The 26,850-nt window shown below is 42.0% G+C and overlaps 1 protein-coding gene across 3 annotated transcripts in view; it reads left to right on the top strand.

Annotated features, from left to right (window-relative positions):
* Positions 1–26,850, top strand: part of LOC126365752 (cyclic nucleotide-gated cation channel subunit A) — a 487,374-nt gene that overhangs the window by 452,363 nt on the left and 8,161 nt on the right. For all 3 annotated transcript variants that reach the window (XM_050008246.1, XM_050008256.1, XM_050008236.1), the window contains exons 10-11: positions 14,385–14,784; positions 22,308–22,437. In XM_050008246.1, coding sequence (XP_049864203.1) covers positions 14,385–14,784; positions 22,308–22,437 — 530 coding nt within the window. The remainder of the gene's footprint in view (positions 1–14,384; positions 14,785–22,307; positions 22,438–26,850) is intronic.

The raw sequence follows: 26,850 nt of genomic DNA, 5'->3' as shown, positions 1-26,850 counted from the left end.
ACAAATTGAAGGCAGCAGCTATGAAGCTGCTACTACTAATGAAATTCTGAACAGAAAGGGGACTGACTCTTACTACAGAAAATATGGCACCTTCACTATTTCACTATTACTTTTCCTTTTTTTCATTTTTTTAATTACAGGAGGGCTTGAATGAAGCGTGGTAGAGACATGGTTGACTTCCGGGTCTGAAATCTAATTGTAGTTCTCCAACTGTTTTCTATGCCAGTGCCTCCCGAATTACACCGTCTTCGCACATAAATACAACAGATGAAGTTATGATATTTTTCTACAATACCTCTATTTGAAATTCGGTGATCTCCTCTGAGTCAATCCACGCTACTACAGTACCAACAACACCAGTGGCTAGGGTAACTGGGACACTGCCACGTGGTTCCCTAGGACTGGAGGTTCCGGGAGCCCCAAAGAAAGAAACGAAAAAATTAAAACTGAAAAACTAGTGAAATCGATAAATCAAGACAAGTCTTTCCTAACATTCGTATTATGAGAATTGGTTATAGAAATCATTTTTACGTAGGGATATGCGAATATATAGTCGACTTCAGTTAGGAGACAGCGCTGTGTTCAATGCATCGGTGTACTTGTAAACATATAAGAGTATATTACATGGAATTCAGTTTGAAAATGTTTAAATTTCTTGATCAGTTCAATTACGATACTCCTTGGGCACAATATTGAAAGCTGAGACTGACAGCCAACGGAAACAAGAGAATATCAGTAGCAAGTCACACACAATGTTTCGACTTCTATCGAAACAGCTACTGCCGTCAACCACTGTTCCAAGTGCCTTCTCAGAGTGAATGATTGACACTTACCTCAGATCAGGGTGATAATGGCGTAAGAGGCCATGCACAAATGATAGTGATACAAATTATTTATTATCGGAATGAAATGTATCATTAAACAGTGGCGCTTATAACGTCAAGTCTGTTGCGCCCAGTACCATTTGATCACCAAAGTTGGCAACGAGAAGAATCAACATGTTACCAACTCGAATTCCAGCGGCCTCTACCGACTCAGTTCTAGAGAGACGAGGCGACGAGAAAATGTCGGTGTGCTGTACTAGGACTAAGAGTATTGGCACAAAGCTGAAACCTGACATGGCTCTGAGCACTATGGGACTTAACATCTGTGGTCATCAGTCCCCCAAAACTTAGAATTACTTAAACCTAACTAACCTAAGGACATCACACACATCCATGCCCGAGGCAGCATTCGAACCTGTGACCACAGCGGTCGCGCGGTTCCAGACTGAAGCGCCTAGAACCGCTCGGCCACACCGGCCAGCAAACCTGACACAACTTATTTAATTATATGTCAGCAGATCACATTTGATTCCATTTAGAAGACGCCTCTAATTTAAACAGCAAATTAATTTTCTGACAAAAATACTTCTTAATATTAGAAATTCGTCTACAAGCGTTAGAATTTCTTATAAAAGTGTATTACTTTTTAACGCTACGTGCATGGAAACAGGTGTGTTTCAAGACATCATGATGACAGACTCGACTTGTACAACAATGCATACAGGGTGAGTCACCTAAAATTTGTACAGCTGATATTGCGGAAATGGAAAGTGCTATTGATTGCGGTTTTCACAGAATGGATTGATAGTTAGGAGCTCGTATTGTCAGTCAATAAGCAGATTATAATAATACTTATAAAGCGTATTTATTGTGCAAACATACACTTTTCAAATGGAACAATGTTAACTGACATTAACAAACAAACAGTAGGCTAAATTAGAACGTCAGTGGTGTTTGTTAAGGACTCTAGTGTAAATCGTTTACGAGATATCGTATTTTTAAATGTTCCCACGCCGACATCTGCACAATAACTATGACAGCACACACTAAAGAACAGCACAGTGCATACCCTAGTTAGGTGGATTCTGACCAGTAAGGAGATGACTGACCATCACAGGTTGTGTTCAAAATGACCACCGACAGTGACAATACACGCTTCCAGTATAGTATGGAACGACTGCTGCACACGTGCTAGCATGTCAGCGGAGACTTCTAACAATGCTTCAGTAATACGCTGTTGTATATTATCGGATGTAGTTGGCATATCCTTGTAAACAGCGTCTTTCCACTTTCCCGACGGAGGAAAGTCTACAGCGACAGATCCGGGGAACGGTCCAGCCATGGTACAGGTCCTCTGCGCCCAGTCCGACGATTTGGGAACAATTCATGAAGACATCCTGTAGTACTTCGTGCTCTATGGGCTGAACAGCCACCGTATTGGTAGGCAGACGAACGTCTTCTAGCATCCGTGGCAGATGATATGCTAGGAGGCTGCGATACTTGTGCGGGTTCAGTGTTCCATCTATCAAAAACGAACCTATGAGCAGATGGTTCACTATCCCACACCACGTGTTTACTCTCCGTGGACGCTAACTTTCCACCTGTCTAAGCCATCGGCGATTGTCAACAGGCCAACAGTGCATGTTACGGCGGTTTACCTGACCATGACATGTAAATGTAGCTTCATCACTAAGGAAGATGCATGATACACCTGGAGTATCCTATGGTAATGCCCACGTACAAAAGTTAACAAGATTCTCATAACCTTTCCATGCAGCTCTTAATGGAGAGAGATGTGATAGGGATTGCACCTATGTCGATGGAGAATACGCAGGACATGTTCTTGACTCAAGCAACTTGCCCGTGCGATTGCGCGAGAGTTACGTGCGGATCAACTGTAACAGCAGCGAGAACATAAATTTTCTCCTCTTCTCTCTTCACTTGTTTCCTTCTGTTATGTTGTCTAGGTGTTACACTACCACTTTCACGTAACTGGTTGAAGACGTTGATAGATAACTGCCGAGATTGTTGACGTTTATTGGGATTCTTGCTGCATACACCGAACAACAACCAGCTGCATTATTCCTATACTCTCCATACACATTGAACATGTCGGCTTTTTCTGCATTGGTAAATCCCATTGTCCACTAAAGACCTACTGCTTGGACTGTCACACACTGAATAACCAGCAAGTCGCAAAGAACTCAAGAAACACCAAGCACACTTTAAGCAAACATAACATCATCGTATCTAGCAACTCCATAAGTTGAGTGGCACAAAAAGAAATCGGTGCTGAAACTTTTCAAAATACGGTATCTCGAAAACGGACTCGCCATAGAATTTTGCAATAAACACCACTGGCATTCTAATCCACCCCACTTTTAGCCTGTTGATATCAACAGACACTGTTCCATTTAAAAAGTATATGTTTGCACAAAAAATACACTTTCTAAATGTGATTACAATCTGTTGATTGACCAACGATACCAACTCCTGACTACCAATCCATTCTATGAAAACAGCACAGCAGTAGCACTTTCCATATTTGCGTTGCAAGTTTTAGGTAATTCACGCTGTATACAAGCGAATACCACTACACCACCCGTTTTCAACGTGGGATGTGAAACTCGTTTGATATCTCACAGTCAACGGCGGCTTTTTAAATCTGTTGCTTTCGGCCGCTAGTAGCATTTATGCTCACTACAGAGTGCAAAAGACGTCTTTGGATTCAGGTCAGAACCGTTTCTGTGGGGTATGGAAACAATGTATTTCGCTTTCGGGAGATGTCCTATAAATAAACTGGGGTTAGAAAGTAATCATCATTTTGCCTTATCAAAAATTCGTTAATAGAGAAGTACTATAAACTGTCTTCTGTAATGTCGTATGTTTGCACCTTAAGAAATTAATTTACAACAAGGCTGAGTGAAGTAAATGATCGGCCCCTCCTGCCGGAGGTTCGAGTCCTCCCTCGAACTTGGGTGTGTATGTTGTTCTTAGAATAAGTTACTTTAAGTTCATTTAAGTTGTGTGTAAGTCTAGGGACCGATGACCTAAGCAGTTTGGTCCCTTAGGAATTCATACACATTTGAACATTTGAAGTAAATGATAATGAACAACACTGAATTTTGGGATACGCACAGCACGACTAGGGAACTAAGACACTTGAATCAAAAGACTGGCTGTGATATTCATACGTGATACCCTCAGTGGCTGTATACGTGTGAATCGACCCGTTACTGGCCGGGAGCAATATTGAATCACCAAGTCTCTCCCGTTTTTGATCGCGCTCATAAATGAACACCTTATTAATACAGTGACGTTCTAACATTGTAGATGAAAGCAAGTACAAGACTGAGCAGTTAAGTACAAACTTAGACAGCTTTAACACCTGCTTTGACGGTGTAGAAAGACACGGCAGTTTCCTGCCTCCACAAGACGGAGTACTGTCCTACTTCCTGACGGCTACGCTACCCATATTCTACAAACCGTACATTCTATTTGGAAATTTCGGAAGAGAGAGAGAGAGAGAGAGAGAGACAGAGACAGAGAGAGAGAGAGAGAGAGAGAGAGAATGTACAGGCTTCTGAGTTCCAAGAACAGTTACGAAAAGTTTGCTATAACAACACCACGGGATACCTTCCGAGAAGTTCCCGTCTGTAAGAGGAGCCATAAACGTACCGTTAAATGACTCTCGCTCCGAAAAGCCGGTCACCCCATTGTAATTGCCAGTTTTGTACTTGGTCTCCTGAAAAAGAGTCGTAAATTATATATATTTCTATCAGAAATTCGTCTGATTTCTTACTGTTTTATATTCAGTTTAGTTCGAAGAAGAAACAGCGCAGCAGACAATTCTCACTAGTATATCATGAGACTAAAGTACGGAAATCAAAGTGTGGTGTCTGACTGCACCTTGTAGCCCTAAAAACTCGACTGTTGTACGGAATTCCCAAGTAATATCTGTCCAGCATTCGCCATTTTATAGTGTGTTTTCGCCGTCTGCAGCCTTCCCGCTGATGTGAACCTGTCCATAGTGTGGAACAACTACTAAAATCACAGCGCACAATCACTCCACAACTCATTGATCGCAGAGTTCTGTATTGCTACAACAACGCTACCAACTCACATAGAAACAAATTCGGTGCAGGCTACTTTTTGAAAGACCTTATACGCGATGCACTTGGTGCAGGGAGTGGCAACTGACCCTTAACATAGACAAATGTAGTGTATTGCGAATACATAGAAAGAAGGATCATGGCAGCGGAACAAACACTGGTAGCAGTTACTTGTGTAAAATATCTGGGAGTATGCGTGCAGAACGATTTGAAGCGCAATGATCATATAAAATTAATTGTTGGTAAGGCGGGTGCCAGGTTGAGACTCATTGGGTCCTTAGAAAATGTAGTCCATCAACAAAGGAGGTGGCTTACAAAACACTCGTTCGACCTATACTTGAGTATTGCTCATCAGTGTGGGATCCGTACCAGGACGGGTTGACAGAGGAGATAGAGAAGATCCAAAGAAGAGCGGCGCGTTTCGTCACAGGGTTATTTGGTAAGCGTGATAGCGTTACGGAGATGTTTAGCAAACTCAAGTGGCAGACTCTGCAAGAGAGGCGCTCTGCATCGCGGTATAGCTTGCTGTCCAGGTTTCGAGAGGGTGCGTTTCTGGATGAGGTATCGAATATATTCCTTCCCCTTACTTATACCTCCCGAGGAGATCACGAATGTAAAATTAGAGAGATTCGAGCGCGCACGGAGGCTTCCGGCAGTCGTTCTTCCCGCGAACCACACGCGACTGGAACAGGAAAGAGAGGTAATGACAGTGGCACATAAAGTGCCCTCCGTCACACACCATTGGGTGGCTTGCGGAGTATAAATGTAGATGTAGATGTAGATCACAGCCTCGATTGCTCGTGGTGACCACACTTTGCCCACAAGCCATCAACCTTTGCTGCCTCCGTTTAGTGGCATGAAACGCGGGAAAGGAGTTTCTTAAGTCCACGTAAGCAACTTTAAAATTAAGCGGTGTTGATAATTTGTGTGGAAGATTTACTATGTGTTTGTTTGTTTTCGAGGTTATAATCAAAGATTACGCTTATTGAACAGGGCAAAATGACATACAACTACTTGGTTTTTGCACTGCTCCGTCACGTATCTTACAGCTGCTGAAATGAAATGCAGTGTGTCTGTCCATAAAAAGCCTGTTAGAAATTGAAACAGTAACTAGCAACAACAAATACTATTTTTTTTTTTTGTAACTGAGTTCTAAGACTCTAACATTCTGGAGATAATTCGTCATAAATTTATATATACTTTATTAACGCACATTGTCAATTTGTTGTGATTACAGTTATAAAACGTGCTTAAGGTAAAATATATGTTTAAGTTATAATTATGCTACCACAAAAAAATTATTAATAAAAATAAGGAACAACTCTGCTAAGAGAAAACATGTGTCATTTTGCCCCACGGGCAACCCAAATTGCACGTCAGCATTTTTGAGATTGTGAATTCATAACGAGATTAATTATTTTGTATTGAATTGTTTACGCATACGCTAATCAAGAAACCTCAGTATAATACAGAATTGCATTTATATGATTTTAATTGGCGTATATGGGCTGTATAAGACAATTAACTTCCTAGTACCGGTATGTCATTTTGGGCCACTCTTTCACTTACATTTGGTAAGTCACCAGTCAAAAATGGATTTTCAGTTAAGTAACTCTGTGAAGCCCACGCTTAAACTTCGGTGCACATAATCTGAAAGTTGAAGTCGCTTGCTTACAATGTAACGTTGTTTCGGGGCATTTCAGTACCGACCTCTTCAGCATCGCTACGTTCATGGTCGCAGCTTCAGTGATTGATTTCATTACGAAATGTTTATCAATACTAGTTACGAAAATTCTTGACCTGGCAGTGAGCGTTATTTCCCAACGTAGTCCCTTTTACATCACAGCACCCTGTGAAACATTTCTCCAGTGAACGCTTCTATTTTTCAAGTGCGATTCTGGAGAGACTGCAAAATATCCATAATCTACATGGCAGCCATGACTTTATTGAACTCAAATTATATATTACCGCCAACACTTCCCTTACATCTGCAATATATGGAAGTCAGAGAATACAGGGTGTGATGGATAGGGGTGATTCTAGCTTCAAACCCCTCAGATTTCCTGCTGTCAAACCACCTTTGTGATTGGTTGCATTTTCCAAGAAAACAGGATGGATTATTTTCTCTTTCGCAACATCGACCTCATCTCGCGTATTTTTTCATCTATTTTACCTAGAAGACTTGTGTAATATTCGCAAGTTACTGGTTTACACTTTGCAAAGTAATCAATAACAACAGTGGCGTTTTCAATCTAGATCGAGCAAGCACCCTGGCTATCGCTCAAAGAACTGGTTCTCTGTATCGTTTCTGACGAGCAGTGGTGGCTCAGCGTTTAATGCAGTGACAAATCGTCGCACAAGATCAGCTGGATTGTTTTAAAGTAGTAAATTATTTTTCACATTTGTTTATGATCGGAATTCAACAAATGTAGCACACTTATTGCATTGAACCTCCTCTCAGGTGATACTTAATATCAGATGTACCATAATCCTTCAACTGATGCCTACGGCGTCAGCTGTTTGGTGCACCTTTAATCAGTACTCGTTTTGTACCGTTCTATGTACTTCCTCGACATTTTCATCTGTGATTGCAATTTTCGGACTTCCTTCACTCGAATCATCATCAGAAGTCCTTCATTCGAATCATATACATGCAAACGGAGGCTGCGTTCGAAGTCAGTGGCCGTTTCTTAATTTTTGAAATTACAAACAGAGATTTATCAATCTTTAGAACTTTGGATAAATACTCGTTGAGGATAAAGCGTAAGAAATTGACGTCATGGCATTCCAATTTATTTATTTGAGCAGAACGCAAACACGATACTACCACTCAAAAGTTGCATAAATATAATTATTCTGCGTATTAAATTAATTAATTGATTAAAAATTACGTATTTTATATTTCGCAAAGCAAACCTTGTTAACTCGTATTGGAAGAAAAGGGCTCGGTGGCTGCCGGAGCGGTAGCTCACTGTGTTGGGCCAGGGAAATGGCAACCCTCTGTAATAATAATAATAATAATAATAATAATAATAATAATAATAATAAAACTGAGAGAATTTTTCATCGCTGGAATTTTAAACGTGTTATGCAACATCGGCAGGAAACTGATGACGACCAAAGACAAAGAAACAAATAGACAGGAGGACAGAGTAAAAATGGAAAAGGTAGTTCAGTGGAAAAGTGTCAGACTACAATTCCAAAGGCATCGGGTTCGATCCACAGGCGATTCTAGGGTTTTTATCTATCACTGACGATTTCTTTCACCTCTGGCAGTGAAAAATGCCGTGGTTCGGAATCCAGCGTAAACTGTAGGGCGTGTGTCTGTTTTCGATATGCCTTGTAACTTTTCCACAGTCGTCTTCTAAACCCTCTACACTTAGGAATAACGCCGTATATCCTACCCCCCCCAACCCCAGCCGCCTTGGAAAACGAAACCGAAACGGTGCGAAATATTCGTTTCATATTGTTTCGTCCGACTAAGACATTAATTAAAATAACCATACATCAATGTTTTTGGAATGAAAAACGTAATCAAAGGATTAAGCTGTCATTCTTACCATACTCGATATGTGATTGGAACGGGAGACAAATCCTAGTACGTGGCACAGTGGGAAGTGGCCTCTGCCACCCACTTCCCGATGCTTTCCACAGCAGAGATCAACATACACTGTACTTACGTTACTACGCAACAGCAGATACCAACGTAACGAAATTCATTGATGTCAACATCACTACCGCGTTAATCCATGGACATTTCACCTTGCCCTCTTGACATTATAATAAAAAGGGATCTGAGACACGCTGGCCGCTAGCTGTTTATTATCAGCGTTTCCTGCTGGTAGCGGTCGTAGGATCGTCAGCTTATTACACTTACCGATGGTAGACCGTGGTAATAAAGGCCGTACAGGGTGCGGCTTCTTCGCGTGATACCAGATTTCATCCGTTCGGCGATTGATTCCTGCGAATAGTTATGCGTGAATTCCTTGCCTGGCTGGTTTTCGTCTCCACAGCTGACTAGCCTTTTATTAGGAGTTCGTGAAGGGCGGATGTAACTTGTCACCTCTTAATTTGTTCATAATATCAATAAAACTAGTTCAGCAGAATCTGACAGATCCATTTCTTGGGTCGCAGTGCTAGTGTATGGAGATGGCCAATAGTTCAAGACAATATAAGTCAAAAAATAAAATAATATGAACTCAAGAAAGATTATCTACAATTCTTTGTTTATAAATGAAGCTGTCGTTCTTGAATCTTATTACATCTTTAGCGCTTTAGAGCGGGTTTTCGTTTGTTTCAAATAATAATTTTAGGACAAAGTTTTGCTTTCCAAATGGAGCTGTAGGTTCCACCGCCGTGACTTGCTTTCCTCCTTCGACTTTCCCGTCCCCCCCCCCCCCTCCTACTCCCGCTCCCCCTGGGACGGGGACGGAATCTGAGTACCCCAGCCGCCTCCGCCTAAGGTAAATATTTGTTGAAGTGTGACAAAGTTTTCTAAAAGTTTGCATAGCGTTTATCTGAGGCAGGACGTGGGTTCCAGAGCGGCTTTGTCTACACTCATGCTCATAAATTCCAGAATGCGGTGCCACAAAACACGACGCTACACAAAATTGGCGCTAATAGCATTGGCACATAGGGAACACACACAACACAGATCTGCAAGTCCACGGTATTGGTGATAAGTTGAGAAAACCGTCCCGAAACACGTTCTGCAAAACGCTACTGTTTCCTGCGCATGTACCCCGACATCAATACGGGATATGATCAGCATGCACACATACACAGGCCGCACAATGGATTGGCATACTGTGGATCAGGTGGTCGAGCTGGGGTATAGCCTCTCATTCTTGCCCCAGTGCCTGTCGGTGCCCCTGAAGTGTTCCAGGGTTTTGAAGATGTGCAGAGATGCGTCGACCGAGAGCATCCCAGACGTGCTCGATGGGGTTTAGGTCTGGAGAACAGGTAGGCCACTCCATTGGCCTGATATCTTCTGTTTCAAGGTACTCCTCCACGATGGCAGCTCGGTGGGGCCGTGCGTTATCATCCCTCAGGAGGAAGGAGGAACCCAACGCACCCCTGAAAAGGCGGAAATACTGGTGCAAAATGACGTCCCTATACACCTGACCTGTTACAGTTCCTCTGTCAAAGACATGCAGGTGTCTACGTGCAACAATCATAATCCCACCCCACACCATCAAACCACGACCTCCAGACAGGTCCCTTTCAAGGACATTAAGGGGTTGATATCTGGTTCCTGGTTCACGCCAGATGAAAACCCGGCGAGAATCACTCAGACTATACCTGGACTCGTCCGTGAACATAACCTGGGACCACTGTTCCAATGACCTGTACTGTGTTCTCGACACCAGGCTTTACGGGCTCTCCTGTGACCAGAGGTCAGTGAAACGCACCTTGCAGGTCTCCGGGCGAATAAACTGTGTCTGTTCAGTCGTCTGTAGACCGTGTGTCTGGAGACAACTGTTCCAGTGGCTGCGGTAAGGTCACGAGCAAGGCTACCTGCAGTACTCTGTGGCCGTCTGCGGGCACTGATGGTGAGGCATCGGTCTTCTTGTGGTGTTGTACACTGTGGACGTCCCGCACTGTAGCGCCTGGACATGTTTCCTGCCTGCTGGAATCGTTGCCATAATCTTGAGATTACGCTCTGTGGCACACGGAGGGCCCGTGCTACTACCTGCTTTGTCTGGCCAGCCTCCATTCGCCCTAGTGTTCTACCCCTCATAACGTCATCATTAAGTGTACTTTGAGCCATTTTCAACACACAGTCACCATTAGCACGTCTGAAAACGTCTGCACTCTTACTAGCTGCACCGTACTCTGACATGCACCAACACACTTCTGCATATGGGGACTGCTGCCAACGCCACTGTTCGACGACCGCAGGTCAAATGCACCACATGGTCATACCCCGAGGTAATTTAAACCCGCAAACCGCCCACCAGAGCGTTGTTTCACCATGTATCAGCATTATCCTTAATGTATGAGCATGAGTGTAGATGAATACGGGAAACCGCAGGCTTGCCGGCTCTCCAATCCTCCTCGTTAATCCGTGAGGCGGACTCGATGTGGGTAAGGCTCGCCTCCCCGTATAACGGAAGGATGTAGATTCCACTGAGTAGTGCACTGTGTTTTATTCATTATTAGTACGCACAGTTTCCTGTACTCACGTTTTACTGTACTCATTTCCTCATGTTCGAGTGACTACTAGCCACATTACACGACAACTGACAGTAAATAAAAAAATTGGTAATAGGAACGAATACATTAAAATATTTTACAACTTCTTTATCATTTGTAGGCATTTTACATAATAGTACTTTTACGAACTTCTATTTTACTAGCCATAGTTTGATTAATGTTGTAACCATAATAGATCCTTACATTTACAAATTCCTAACGACTTAGAATATGAGAAAAAATACAATTTTGTCCTACAAAACATGTCAAAGTATTACAATTACTGAAAAATGTCCAGACAATCAGATTTTCTCTAACAGTCGTCTTTTGCATAGTTCAGTGAAAATCAGTTTGTAAACGACAATGTCTGTTCCTTGGCAATACAGAGTTTTACTATGCAAATAATTTGTGAACCTTATTGTCCTTAATAAAACATGTCAACATACCAAACTACTTGTTACATACACGTTTCCAATACATGTCAGTAAGTGTGCCCAGAATTTGCTTTATGGAATGTAATATACATAGCTGATAATAATTTACGCGTTTTCCTTAACGATTTGTAATAAATGATTTTATAGCTATTTTTATCGTTTCTTTTAAGGAATATGTCATAAAAGCATTGTTACATACATTCCCTTTTGATCAACGCTGTGTTAGAGAACAAACTAGTAGATCAATAAAATTGTGCTGGGTGGTTATAATTAAAGCACAGCTACTCACAGAGATCCATTGTGGGCTGCTATTATCATATGGCAGCGAAAATTGGTAGATATGCTAATGCATTAATGCGAAATCGATTGGCGTGGGAAAAAATAGTCCCAATTATGACCACCAGCTGCAAATCTGGAGCTGTGAATGAAAGAAAGACGTAAAGAAATGGTTCCATATGTAATGAATTAGGAACAGGATGTGGGCAGCAAAGGTCAAGCAAGTGAGAAAGACATAAGGCTTGTTTTATTATTAACTGCCACTATCGTAGTTAGTCCAATACAGTCACCAGAGATGTCAATAAGGTGATGTAGAGCACCACATTTGCACCTGGTGGCCAAAATTGGAACTAATTTTTTTTCCAGCGTCAATCGGTTCCGCATAGTGCACTGGAATATCTACCAAGTTCCGCTCGCATACGATAATTGTAGCCCACACTGGATCTCTGAGAGTAGTTGCACTTTACATATAACGACTCGGTGTCACATGCTAGCGATGTTACCGGAATTCATCGCCTTTCAGGGGAGTTCCTCAACATTTTGGCTTTGACTACACACACACACACACACACACACACACTGGTTTCGTTCTCCATCTAATTCTGCAATACTGGGGACAGTGAACAGACTCATTTACATTCACATCTACATCTGTACTCTGCAAGCCACCTGACGGTGTGTGGCGGAGGGTACCTTGAGTACCTCTATCGGTTCTCCCTTCTATTCCAGTCTCGTATTGCTCGTGGAAAGAAGGGTTGACGGTATGCCTCTGTGTGGGTTCTAATTTCTATGATTTTATCCTCGTGGTCTCTTCGCGAGATATACGTAGGAGGGAGCAATATACTGCTTGACTCCTCGGTGAAGGTATGTTCTCGAAACTTCAACACAAGCCAGTACCGAGCTACTGAGCGTCTCCCCTTCAGATTCTTCCACTGGAGTTTATCTATCATCGCCGTAACGCTTTCGCGATTACTAAATGGTCCTGTAACGAAGCGCGCTGCTCTCCGTTGGATCTTCTCTATCTCTTCTATCAACCCTATCTGGTCCGGATCCCACACTGCTGAGCAGTATTCAAGCAGTGGGCGAACAAGCGTACTGTAACCTACTTCCTTTGTTTCCGGATTGCATTTCCTTAGGATTCTTCCAATCAATCTCAGTCTGGCATCTGCTTTACCGACGATTAATTTTATATGGTCATTCCATTTTAAATCACTCCGAATGCGTACTCCCAGATAATTTATGGAATTAACTACTTCCAGTTGCTGACCTGCTATATTGTAGCTAAATGATAAGGGATCTTCCTTTCTATGTATTCGCAGCACATTACACTTGTCTACATTGAGATTCAATTTCCATTCCCTGCACCATGCGTCAATTCGCTGCAGATCCTCTTGCATTTCAGCGCAATTTTCCATTGTTACAACCTCTCGATATACCACAGCATCATCCGCAAAAAGCCTCCGATGTCATCCACAAGGTCATTTATGTATATTGTGAATAGGAACGGTCCTACGACTGTCCCCTGCGGCACACCTGAAATCACTCTTACTTCGGAAGACTTCTCTCCATTGGGAATGACATTCTGCGTTCTGTTATGTAGGAACTCTTCAATCCAATCACAAAATTGGTCTGATAATCCATATGCTCTTACTTTGTTCATTAAACAACTGTGGGGAACTGTATCAAACGCCTTGCGGAAGTCAAGAAACACGGCATCTACCTGGGAACTCGTGCCTATGGCCCTCTGAGTCTCGTGGACAAATAGGGCGAGCTGGGTTACACACGACCGTTTTTTTCGAAACCCATGCTGATTCCTACAGAGTAGATTTCTAGTCTCCAGAAAAGTCATTATACTCGAACATAATACGTGTACCAAAATTCTACAATTGATCGACGTTAGAGATATAGATCTATAGTTCTGCACATCTGTTCGACGTCACTTCAGTTTTCTAAGTGGGTTGTTGTACCACGGTGGCTCTTTTCCATCTCTTACGATCTTGCTTGGTACATACTCATCTAACACATATTGTACGATGGTTCTGAACTTTGTCCACTGACTCTCAACACTATCTGTACTTGAGACAAAACTTTTGTGTTGAGCCATCAGGTACTCTGAAATCTGCTTTTTGTCACTTTTGCTAAACAGAAAAATCTTCCTACATTTTTTAATATTTCTATTTACAGCTAAAATCATCGATGCGGTAACCGCTTTATGATCGCTGATTCCCTGTTCTGCGTTACTTTGTTCATTAAACGACGCACTTGGCCGTAAGTGCCTTGCTCGCACTCTTTTTTTTGCTCGCTCAGTATAGGTGAGTGTATACTTGCTAGCAACAAGCTCGGGAGCCCTTCGCAAGCCTATCGGTGAAAAAGCGACACGGCGAGCATCTCCCGAGCATTAGGTCGCCACATTCCTCGCGATCTCACGAATGGTCCATCGAGCTCGCCAGATAAACCACCAGCACGTGGCTGCCAAGTGTAGAGACACCGCGAGATGTTGAGAGGGCAGCGGGTTGAGCGACCGATCGCTTTCGCCTGCGCAGGTGTTCAGCCCCGGCGACTACATCTGCCGCGTGGGCGACGTGGGCCGCGAGATGTACATCGTGAAGCGCGGCCGGCTGAGCGTCGTGGCGGACGACGGGCGCACTGTGCTGGCCACGCTCAGCGCCGGCTCCGTCTTCGGCGAGGTGAGCGTGCTGGACATCGCGGGCAACCGCACCGGCAACCGGCGCACGGCCAACGTGCGCTCGCTCGGCTACTCGGACCTCTTCTGCCTGGCCAAGCGCGACCTCTGGGAGGCGCTGGCAGACTACCCGGACGCGCGCCGCTCCCTCACCGAGCGCGGCTGCCAGCTTCTGCGCAAGGACGGCCTGCTCGACGAGGAGGCCTTCCACCGCGCGCAGGCCGAGCGAGAGTCGCTCGCCGACAAGGTCGACCGTCTCGGTACGTCCGCTGCTCATTCTTCTCTACTCTACCATAGCAAACTCTAGTCTAAGTCACTAAAAGCTAGGTCTCCCCACACCAGAGTCGACGAGTATCCGGTGAGCGGACGATTTGCATGGGATTCAGTTAATGAAAAGGGGACATACAATTCAAGGTTTATTTCCCCCAAAACAATTAATTAATTGTAATCAATTACACTGTGGCTTACAAATTACAGTGACACAAACAAATCAAGCTGCTTACAATATGAGGTAATAAAAAATGTATATACCACAGGTAAACAGAGAAACTTCAAAACTGTTTACAATTTGATACATTAACACATAATCATTGTGCATTAAACTACACACTTGCACCTAATACATTTAAATTTTTAAATGAGAAGCACAAATGTATAATTTACAATTAAATTTTCAGTTGAAGTTACTCCTTTCTATACCTTCTTTAAAAGAATGATAAAATTTCCAAATGGTATTTCAACGAAAAATGCCCTAAAACCCTTGACACAACAACACGTACATGACTAGCTCAAATAATAAATATATGTACGGCAAAGCCGAACATCAACACCGCAAAACACATTCAAACTTTCGCCAACATGGGCCGCTTGCGGGTCAAAACATGTTGTGACTACAGCAGCGGCAAACTTACATAGGTAATAACACAGGCCACCTAGCAATCTTGCCAAAATCCATTTACACGAAGGAGGAAGAAGGGGGGGGGGGGGGGTGGAGGGGTAAACACAATAAATACCACACGCAAGTGCACTTGCCAAACCTACTACTAAAAATGCAGTATAAAAAGCTCTCAATTAATGATAAATCCGGGATAGGCCCGGCAATATTGCACCTGAGTGCTAGTAGCCAAAATAAGGTTGACAGATACCAAGGTCTGACAACTTAGGGCTAACTGGCACAACAAATAAATAAGAGTAAAAAAACAAGCAAATGCCAATGCCCAAGAATTTAAATAGGATTTAAATAGGATCAATTGCTAGCACCTTGGACATCGCCTTAGGCTTGATTGATACTACAAATAAATAAAGGGTAAAAGAACAGACAAATGACAATGCCTAGCAATTTAAATAAAAATAAGTAAGCACAAGGCTAAAAGCAATTGCTAGCAACTTAACAAGCACACATAAAAATATCAGACTGCTGCCACATCACAAACGGAACAGGCGCGCCCGCAGTCCCCAGAAAGTCAGAAAACCAATAACACACACTCCAGCAACCGAGCCAGCCTGACCACAGTAATTTCAACTCAGAATCAGGGCGCGTGAGCACACCGGGTCCACACCAAACACACACTGCTAAATAATTCCCATCAACAGATACGGCTGCCCCCCGGGCGGGAAAACAGGGGCGACGACCGGGTACACACCAGCAGAAAACTCGACACCCAGACTCCGGCTAAAACGGAACCACACAGAAAATATAAACAACAGCTGAAGTAAGGTGAAACGAACCCCGCCACACAGACCGGACAGAGAAAACACACAGAAAACCTGCCCTGCAGTCCTTACAACTCCTGGGAAACCCAAGCGATATCGTGGCACCCTTTTCAGAGGCTGAGAACCTCGAGCGATCTCGTGCGGGAATCCATGAGTTGTCCACTCACCACATCATCAACACGCCACACAGCCCAACGCTCAAATCAACGAGGCCCGCCAACAACGAGACCACACCTCCGTGCCGGGGAGGAAGCCAAAGTACCACCAGCTCGGTGGAAATCCAACTGCCGAGCCGAGCGCGCGCGGCCCCCCGCGAAAAACGCTCCAGAGGGCAGCAGCCGCCTCAGCGCCTGCGCAGGCCGAACCAGACGGAAGCAGAAATAGAAGTAGCTATCGATAGTGCCGGATACGCAACGCGCCAGAGAAATGGCATATCCGGAATGACTTATTTTACTCAGCAGCAGAGTGTACGCTGCAAGCTGTAAAACTATCGTAGAATACCATAAGTAAGCGTAGACTACAGTAGTTTCCCTAGTAGCTTTGGTCATTTAAGATCGTACCCGCGTTACCTGTGCGTTGGGTGTGTTGCATACCGATTGGGCGTTACCTCATACCCATCATTTTCTTTACGTATGCCATCAATCGTACTAGAAATGGGAAAGTCCGAGCGGTTAAAACCGATACCAGTATTTTAGTTCTAAGTAACCGGTTTCTTCGGTATTTGTTTGGTCTCGGTTGTCATCATCATCAGTGTTCTGCCAAAAGGCAGGTTTTAACAGGGTAGTTCTCCAGGCTGTCCAGTCTTCTACCATCCTCTTCAGGTCTGCATAAATTCCTCTTCCCTTTATGTCGTCTATCATCTTGTATCTCCTTCTTCCTCTCAGTCTTCTCCCACAAACCAGTCCTTGCAAAGCATCTGCTAGCAAGCACTCCCTTCTCAACGAATGTCCCAACCAGTTCTTTTTCCTTTCTCTTACAACCTTCAGCAGACATCTTCTCTCACCAACCCTTTGCAATACTCTTTCATTACTCACTCTTTCCATCGAGCTTATTGTCTCCATTCTTCTCCACATCCACATCTCAAATTCTTCTAACCTTTTTTCATCCTCTCGTCCACAGGGTCCATGTTTCTGTCCCATATAGTGCCACACTCCAGACAAAACATTTGCCATGCCTTTTCCTTAGTCCTTTATCTAATTTGCCACATAGGAGTCTCCTCTTTTTGTCGAATGCCTTCTTCATTATGGCAATTCGAGTTTTCACCTCCTAGTGACATCTCAAGTCTTCAGTTATTGTGATTCCAAGATACTTAAATGCACTTACTTGCATAATGGTAGATTGTCCTATTGTAATATTGGACAGTCTGCGTCTTGTACTGATGACCATACTCTTTGTTTTTGCTGTGTTTATTTGCATCCCATATTCCACAATAAAGTAGCTAATCTGCTGCCTGTGAATACATAATCTGCATTTATCTGCTTTTAGCACTTGAAAACGGACAAATTAACATGAAAATTATTCTCCGACGTCAGTTTTTACCCTTTAGCACTGACGATTCGAAATGAACAATTAGTGGTAAACACTGACACGCCAAAACATTATGACTACTGCCCACCGCATCGTTGGATGCCTCCTGGTGGGGTTGTCGGCGCATGACGCGGTGACAGAAGTGTGTAACCGGAGCAGATACGGACGGGGGATCACCCTAGCGAAGATATTGGTTGCAAATGGGGAAATCCATTGATATAAGAGACTCTGACAAAGTGCAGATTATTATTACGCCAATCCTGTGAACGAGTACCTCGAAAACGGCGAAGCTGTCGAATGTCCATGTACTACTGGCGTAAGCATGTGCAGGAGGAGGTAGAACAGTTAAGCTACCAATAGATGCATACATACCATACATACATTAATCCTCGTTCCACAGATCATGAATACGACATTTCGCAATGATGTGGAACTTGTCACCTTAACATACGTTTTCTTTACACAAAGTAATTAATTAATAATAATAATAATATTTTTTTTACAGTTGCTACTTCATATCTAAGAATTCGTCTATTGAGTGGAAGGAGTTGCCACGCAGAAATTCTTTTAATTTGCTTTTAAATGTTGGTTGGGTGTCTGTCAGACTTTTAATACTATTTGGCAAATGATCAAAGATTTTTGTGGCTACATGGTTGGGCGTCCACGACTTCTCACGGAACGTGGAGTTTAGATGCTTGTCTGCTATGTAAAGTAGGACGGATGGTGGTCTGGGCATCTCAGTCGAAAGAGTACAACGTTGGTGCATGCACAAGTGTTTTGGAGCACACCGTTCATCGTACATTGTTCAACATGAAGTTCCGCTGCAGATCACCCCTACGTGTTCGTAAGTTGACCCGACATCGAAAGTTACGAGTACAGCGGGCACAGAACCATCCGCATTCGACCGTCGATCGATGGAAAGTTGTCAGCTATTCCAGTGAGTCACATTTTTGCTGCGCTAGGCCGCTGGTCCTCTCAACAAACGCCGTCATCGAGGTGAATAGTGGATGGAAACGTGTAGCGCGTCATGGATGCAGGCTGGTAAGAACAGAATGTGCTATTGGAGACATTCTCCTACGCTTGCGTGGGACCTGTGGTAACATCGAAGGCAGCTGCAGCTGCGAACCATCTGCGTCCTTTCATGCTTGATGTCTTCTCCGATGCCGATGTCATCCTTCAAAAGTATAATTGTCCGTGTCTCGGAGCCAGAGCCATGCTAAAGTGGTTCCAGGAGCATTATAGTGAACTCATGTTGATGTCTCGATGATCAAATTCGCCTGATGTAAATCCTATGAAACGCATCTGGGTCCCCATTGGGCGCCATCATTGCATTCGCGAATCAGCGGCCCGTTATTTATGAAAATTACATGACTTGTGCATAGACATTTCCTGCCTCATACCTCCACATACCTATCAATAATTGTCGGATACGTGATACTCAGAATCAGTGAAATATCTCCCTTAGTCGAATTAAATCAGATAATACTGAAAGAATAACATTATAAAATGAGAGTGTACTTGCACCGCAAGTATTGCGGAAATGGAAAGTACTATTGATGTGTGATTTTCACATAATGCATTGGTAGTCAGGGGTTCGTATTGTTAGTCAATATACAGATTATAATAATACTTATAAAGTGTATTTTCTGTGGCAACATATAGTTTTTAAATGGAACATGCCTATTGACATCAACAAACTAAAAGTAGGGTAAATTAAAATGTCAGTGGTGTTTGTTACAGGATTCTTGTGCGAATTGTTTATGAGATATTGCATTTTGAAATGTTCCCACACCGACATTTGTACAATACCTGTGGTAGCGTACACTAAATAACAGCACAAGTGCATACACTAGTTATGTGGTTTCTGACCAGCATCAAGACAGTTGATCATCACAGGATGTGTTCAAAATGACCACTGGCAGTGGCAATACACAGTGGCTGGTATGGAACGATTGCTACAAATGTGCTAGCATTTCAGCGGAGATTTCCTAGTGGGCTGCAGTAATACGTCGCTCCATATCATCAGGTGTAGTTGGTATGTCCCTGTGGATAGCATTTCCAGCTTTCCCCACTGAGAAAAATTTGTAGGCATCAAATCTGGGGAGTGGGCTGATCAAGGTACAGGTCCTCTGTGTCCAATCCAACGATTTGGAAATAATGTGCAAAGACATTCTGTAGTACTTCATGCACAATGGGCTTGACAAGCATAACATTGGTGCCACAGGTTCTTCCTAATCTGCAGAGGAACATATAGCATCCTTGGAAGACGGTCTTTCAGGAGACTGTGATACTTGTGCATGTTCAGTGTCCCATATTTGAAACACTAGCCTATGACCTGTTGGCTAACTATCCACATCACATATCACACATTTACACTCCATGGACACCAACGTTCCACATGACGAAGCCAATGGGGATTGTCAACAGACCAATAGTGCATATTTCGACAGTATACCTGGAAACAATTGATAAATGTAGTTTTATCACTAAACAAGATACAGGTCTGGAGTATCCTGGCTCAATGCCCACATACAGAAGTTGTTGTGATTCTCATAATCATTTCCATGCAGCTCTTGATGGAAAGAGATGTGATAGGGATTGAACCTATGTCAATGGAGAATGTGTAGGACACTTCCCTGACTAAAGCCACTTCCTTGTGTGATTGCTTGAGAGCTAAAGTGGGGATCAACTGCAACAGCAGCAACAACATTAACTTCCCTCCCTCTTCCATTGTCACTTGTTTCCATTTGTTATGTTGTCTAGGTTTTGTACAACCACTTTCACATAATTAATTGAAGAATTCAGTAAATAGCTGCTGGGATGGTTGATGGCTATTGAGATATCTTGCCACATACACCATACAAAAATGAACATCGTCCACTCATGATCTACTGCTTGGACTGTCACACACTAATTGACTAGCAAGTTGCAGTGTGCTCAAGGAACACACAAGCACACTGTAAGCAAACAATGGTGTGTGAACATTTCAGAATACCATATCTCGTAAATGACTCACACTAGAGTTCTGCAACAAACACCACTGACATTCTAGTTTACTCTATTTTTAGTTAGTTAATGTCGATAGGCATTGTTCCATTTTAAAAAGTGTTTGTTTGCGCAAAAATATACTTTCTAAGTATTATTATAATCTGTTTATTGGCTAACAATGCAAGCCTCTAACTATCAGCGCATTTTGTGAAAACTGCACATCAATAGCACTTTCCATTTCTGCAATATTTCTGGTGCAAGTTTTTAGGTGATTCGCCCTTTATATACAGGTTGTTAGAAGTATAAGTATAGATATCTATACTGATGAGCAAAGATAGTGTATCGAATAACATTACATCAATATTTACTTGATTTGCATATTAATAATAATGGTTGTTATGATTAGTATTTTCAGGTTGGTTAGTACCTCCAAGTTAGTATCTCCCCTGGGCAGCAGATTAGGTATTGAAGTGTGGACACAAAACAGGAAGTCTATACTGACAAGCATAGTCCACTTCACAGTGCAGTTAAAACAATTCAGAAATGAACACGTACAAATCACTTTATGTGTTTTCAGGAAGACTGTTGGACTCAGAGAAAAAGCAATAAGCAGATTCCAATGCATCTAGGTTGCAAAAGTTATGCAAAGATGATGAGACTGATACAGGATGGACTCATGTGAAAAGCTGCACCAAACCAATTTTCAGACTGAAGACCACAACAATCCATTTGCACCCATATTCTAAAGTTGTTCTATGAGTAGTCAGCATGTCATACTGTAATGCAGAAGTCATGGGTTAAATTCCTAATACACACTAGTTTTCATATCTCTGAACCACTAAATAAGTTTTCAACTAGTGTATGATCCAGAGCAGACACAGCCATTCCATACACTACACAGACTTCTTCTACCTGATATCTATCTCTCGGTGTATCACTTTAATAAGTGTTCAGGCAAGCATGCTGCCTATGTTGTAAAGTTTCCAGAACCAGTGCTACTACATTGTGTATCAGTGTATCTGCAGCTATGTGAGCTTTTCCACTTTTTCAAATCATTTCGTCCATTAATGGACAGCAATTACTGGTATGGTATCATATGAGATCCAATATCAAGCTTTATTTTCCTCTTAGCAGAGACCAATGCATATTCTGGTTAAATGTTTCTGTAGCCTACATTCAGAGAATGATCCATATGACCATATCAGTATTACAGTCCAGTTGTGTCTGAACTCACTTGTCACACATACATTGTTATTCCTTATTATGTGGTTACTTTCTTATTTGCACTTTATATTGCACACAGAATTCACACAGCAATGTCATATTTAGAAATTCTCACCTATGTATGAGATTGTCCTTGAACACACAACTTTATCCAGCCTGCACTTTCTGTTCTCATTTTATCCATGTCAGGTCCAGCAGACCACATACAACGATGTTTGTGTGCTGCTGCTCCCTGAAGCTGTAGTGGGAACATCACATTTAATTCATTATTTTAAGTCTTATGAGACCACTGGTCAGGTTTCTAACAAATGTGTGTCTGGCATCTTTGCAGAGAACACTCTAGAGATACTGCAGACGCGGTTCGCACGCCTGATGGCAGAGTACAAGAGCCACCAGAGCAAAGTGAAACAGCGCCTCTCACGGGTCGAGCGACGAGAAGACGACGACCGCAGCCGAAGGAGGTCGGTGACTGTGTGGCACTCATCTTTTTCTGTTCTAGGTTTACATTTTGATCTGCACATTCTCCCAGAATGGTTCCCTTTCCTGACACATTAAGAGGGGGTAGCAAGTTTCATGTAAGCTGACACCACAATCTGCTATACAGCTACAGCGTTTTTCACAAATCAAGGAAAAGTCGGAAACATAAGGGGAAACTCAAATAATGTGTGTCAAATTTTGTCAATGTCTAGAATGTAAGACTCATAATGAATAAAACATGGAAGTCCAGAGCTGAACAAAGAACTTTCAAATGTCCACAGTGGAAATGTCACTTTGGTATAATACAAGTTCCACTGCCATGGAGAGTAGTTATAACAAACAGTAATAAAGCACATTCATTGCTGCTGTTAACAATGGTGTTTATGAGCTTCATGACAAGTTAATACCATTCTTCTCATTTTGCTGCTGTCAACATGATGTGTGTGCAGACACTCTCCATGAAAGCAGCTTACAAACAATCTGTAGGATTCAAAATTGAATGCCGTGGTAGTTGCAGCATTCACTTAATTGTTTCTTGTTGAAAATATTTGTCCACAATCTGAATGCTGTGTTGCTGAGGAATGAAATCACCACCTGTTGCACTGAACCACAGAACTATAACATGGGAGGACATGGAGAGCTCATTGTCCATCAAAGATATGATACCATATACAGAGATTCCAAGACTTACCAAGCGGGAAAGGGCCGGTAGATAGGCACAATAAATAAAACACACACACACACACACACACACACACACACACACACACACACACACACACACACAGAATTTCTAGCTTTCGCAACCGACGGTTGCTTCTTCAGGAAAGAGGGAAGGAGAGGGAAAGACGAAAGGATGTGGGTTTTCAGGGAGAGGGTAAGGAATAATTCCAATCCCGGGAGTGGAAAGACTTCCCTTAGCGGGAAAAAAGGACAGGTGTACACTCGCACACACACACATATCCATCCATTTCGATTTGACGCCACTTTGGTGACTTGTGCGTCAATGGGGATGAAATGAGGATGATTAGGACAACACAACACCCAGTCCCTGAGTGGAGAAAATCTCCAACCCAGCCGGGAATCGAACCCAGGCCCTTTGGATTGACAGTCTGTCACGCTGACCACTCAGCTACCGGGGCGGACTGAGGAGGATTTACATTCCCTATCGATTAACCTATCATAACAAGATACTGTATAATGCACCTAGCAGTTACCAGGGCCAATGTCTAGGGCTACTACTACAGGAGATCTAGCTTCTACATGGAGAACGGGCAATTGCAATCTTCTTTGTTGTTATATATTCCAAACTGCCCATCTCTGCACCCTCTTTGCTCAAAATAAGCTAGATCTTGGATAGCTGTAGACAACGGCCTTGCCACAGTGGATACACCGGTTTCCATCAGATTACCAAAGTTAAGCACTGTCGGGTGTGGCTGGCACTTGGATGGGTGACCATCCAGGCTGCCATGCACTGTTGCCATTTTTCAGGGTGCACTCAGCCTCGTGATGCCAATTGAACAGTAGCAGCTCCAGTCAAAGAAAACCATCATAACAACCAGGAGAGTGGTGTGCTGACCACACACCCCTCCTATCCACATCCTCAGCCAAGGATGACACAGACTCATTCAGATGACTCATAGATCATCTGAATGATACTTTTATTGAAATGATGTGGAACAAGTACAGTATATGTGCAGATAGTCACGATGGGCCACTTGTGGCCTGAAAATGGAGTGCTGGATAGCAGTAGCAGTAACACTAGCATAAGGCTTTGCCATTGCCCTAACAGTGTCTCTAGAAGTTGTAACAGACTGTGTTGATTAGTTATGTCAGACATTGGTGACCTCCTTTGGGTATTGAATATCCTCATAATTGCTTCTCGTATTTTAGCAGAATTGGTGGAACTTAAGTGCAAAAACTATCACTACCGCACTCTTTCACTCTCTGTTATTATATGGTGACTTTTGATCCATTACCAGAATGGCTGTAAGGCTCTTCTGCAGTAGATCAGTAATGAACTATTGCAACACTGCATGTTTACTGACTGCGTAGTGGCACTTCTCCCACCCATTGATAGGTAGTCTTCATAAATGGTGTGTTGTTCTGTGGAATGGACCCATCAGCAGTTTCCTGCATCACATTCATAACATAATCACCCTTTCTCAGACACTGACTAAAATCGTGTTCATTAGTTATTTAGTTACTTACATGTCTCATAGATCATCTGAATGATACTTTTATTGAAATGATGTGGAACAAGTACAGGATATGTGCATGTAATTTGTGTTAACATTAATGTACATATTATTATTTTAGTCCAAGAGATACAAGTACACTTAAAAACAAGTTTTTTTACATTTATTTAAGCAGAAACCTGTCAATGGAATAGAAGGAGTTGCCCAGGAGGAATGATTTTCAGTTATATTTAAAAATTGCTTTGCTACTTGTCAGACATTTTATTTTACTGGGAAAATGATCAAAAATTTTTGTTGCTGCCTATTGAGCTCCTTCCTGTACCACAGGCAACTTTAACAATGGGCGATGCAGGTCATTTTTTCCCCCTAGTGTTGTTAAGTATGCAAATCACAGTTCATCTCAAATTATGATGAATTATTTATGGTGTAATTCATTAGCAGAATATATGCATTGTAATGGCAGAGTTAAAATGTGTAGCTCCTTGAAGAGATACCTACATAACACCCATGGGTGAACACCACTTATTATTCTTACTGCTTGCATTTGTGTTATCAATCTCAGTGATAAGTACCCCAGAAAATTATTCCATAAGACATTGTTAAGTCAGTATATGCAAGATATGTCAGAAGATTGATTTGTTTGTTTCCAAGATTAGCAATTATATGAAGAATAAAAGTAACGGAACCTGATTGTTTGAGAAGCTTGGTAATATGTTTCTTCCAGTTTAAGTTTTCATGAATATGTATACCCAAAAGTTTGGAGCATTCTACTACATTTATTGACTCTCACCCATGTGCTACATCATTTGTTGCTATGACTGTTGAACAGAACCGCATATCGTGTGTGCATTCTTTTTTATTTATTTTTTTTTCAAAATTTAGAGACAGTCCATTTTATAAGAACCACTTAATAATCCTTTGGAAAATATAATTTGCCATTCGTCTAGTGCTTTCTCTCTAATAGGGTTTATTACAACTCTAGTACCATCTACAAAAAGTAACAAGTTTAGTTGCTGAATGTTAAGTGGAAGGTCATTTTCATATTATGGGGAATAGAATAGCGTGACCAGATTTTCTACGTGAAAAAACGAGACATTTGTGAAAAATTGGGATAAAAAATGGGTCAAAACAGGCCTCTAGAAAAAAATATTCTGCATATATGACTCCATCACTTCACTAAAATAAATAAAAACTTAAGTTTATACAAATAAAAAGGCATGTATTTTAACAAGACACTTCAAAATGTGATTGTAATGGCACTGTGTCACATAATAATTCATTGTTTTTCCAAGACTGGTTATAATTCAAAAAACTGAGAAACTGGGAAAATGATTTCTAACAAATGAATACTAATGTAGACATCAAAAATCTGTAGACCGTTTAGCTACTGTATAAGGAACACTGCTACTAACTTAGTACTTATCAGATGACCTAATATCTTTCAAAACCTTTGAATTGATTAATAGCAGGTTGTAGAACTCCTGGTAGGCAAGGTCTTAATAATGAGTCTCTGTTACAATTGCTTCAATACTTTCAGTGTTAAAACAATTTGAAAACACCATTCCCACAATATCATTTGTCCCTAGTACAGCAAGAGAAAAACTCACAAGCATCTCTATATTTTTAAATGAGGTACCTGTCCTTTTAAGTGTATGGAATACATCAAACCATCTCTCATCTGTTTCCAAATTTGCTTTCTACCATTCCTTGAGTTTCATGAATACAATGTTGTTAATACATACTATTTCATCAAATAATGCATCTTCATCTATTTGAAATTTTGCACCTGAATCTACAGTCTTAAGAATTTTCAGACAATTTAAAAGCTCACCCTAAGGAACAGAATTTTACAGTGTTATCCCATCAAATGTTTTCTGAGGTTGAAATGGAGAAGTCCACTTTTCTAAATAAGTCACAAAAGTGTCATGAAATAAATTGGTAATCACCTCATATTTTGATTGGGTAAAAAATCTTCCTTTTTCCAAGCTACTTCAATTTGCAGAAATAACTAAAGTTTGAAATTTACTAAATTTTCTTATTTACATAGCTCTAAGCCCTTGGCTGGTTCTGTGACTGAAATTGTGGTTCTTTCAAACTTTTGGAATGAATTTGAAGACATTTTCAGTTGGTTTTGTGTTACTGAAGCCAAATAAGTGACTAGGTTCTCAAAATACTGTTTCCTCAATGTAGGACCCTATC

Source organism: Schistocerca gregaria, chromosome 1 (assembly GCF_023897955.1).
Source record: "Schistocerca gregaria isolate iqSchGreg1 chromosome 1, iqSchGreg1.2, whole genome shotgun sequence".
Lineage (NCBI taxonomy): Eukaryota > Metazoa > Arthropoda > Insecta > Orthoptera > Acrididae > Schistocerca > Schistocerca gregaria.
The sequence above is the reverse complement of the archived record's forward strand: the minus strand, read 5'-3'. Positions and strand labels throughout refer to the sequence as shown.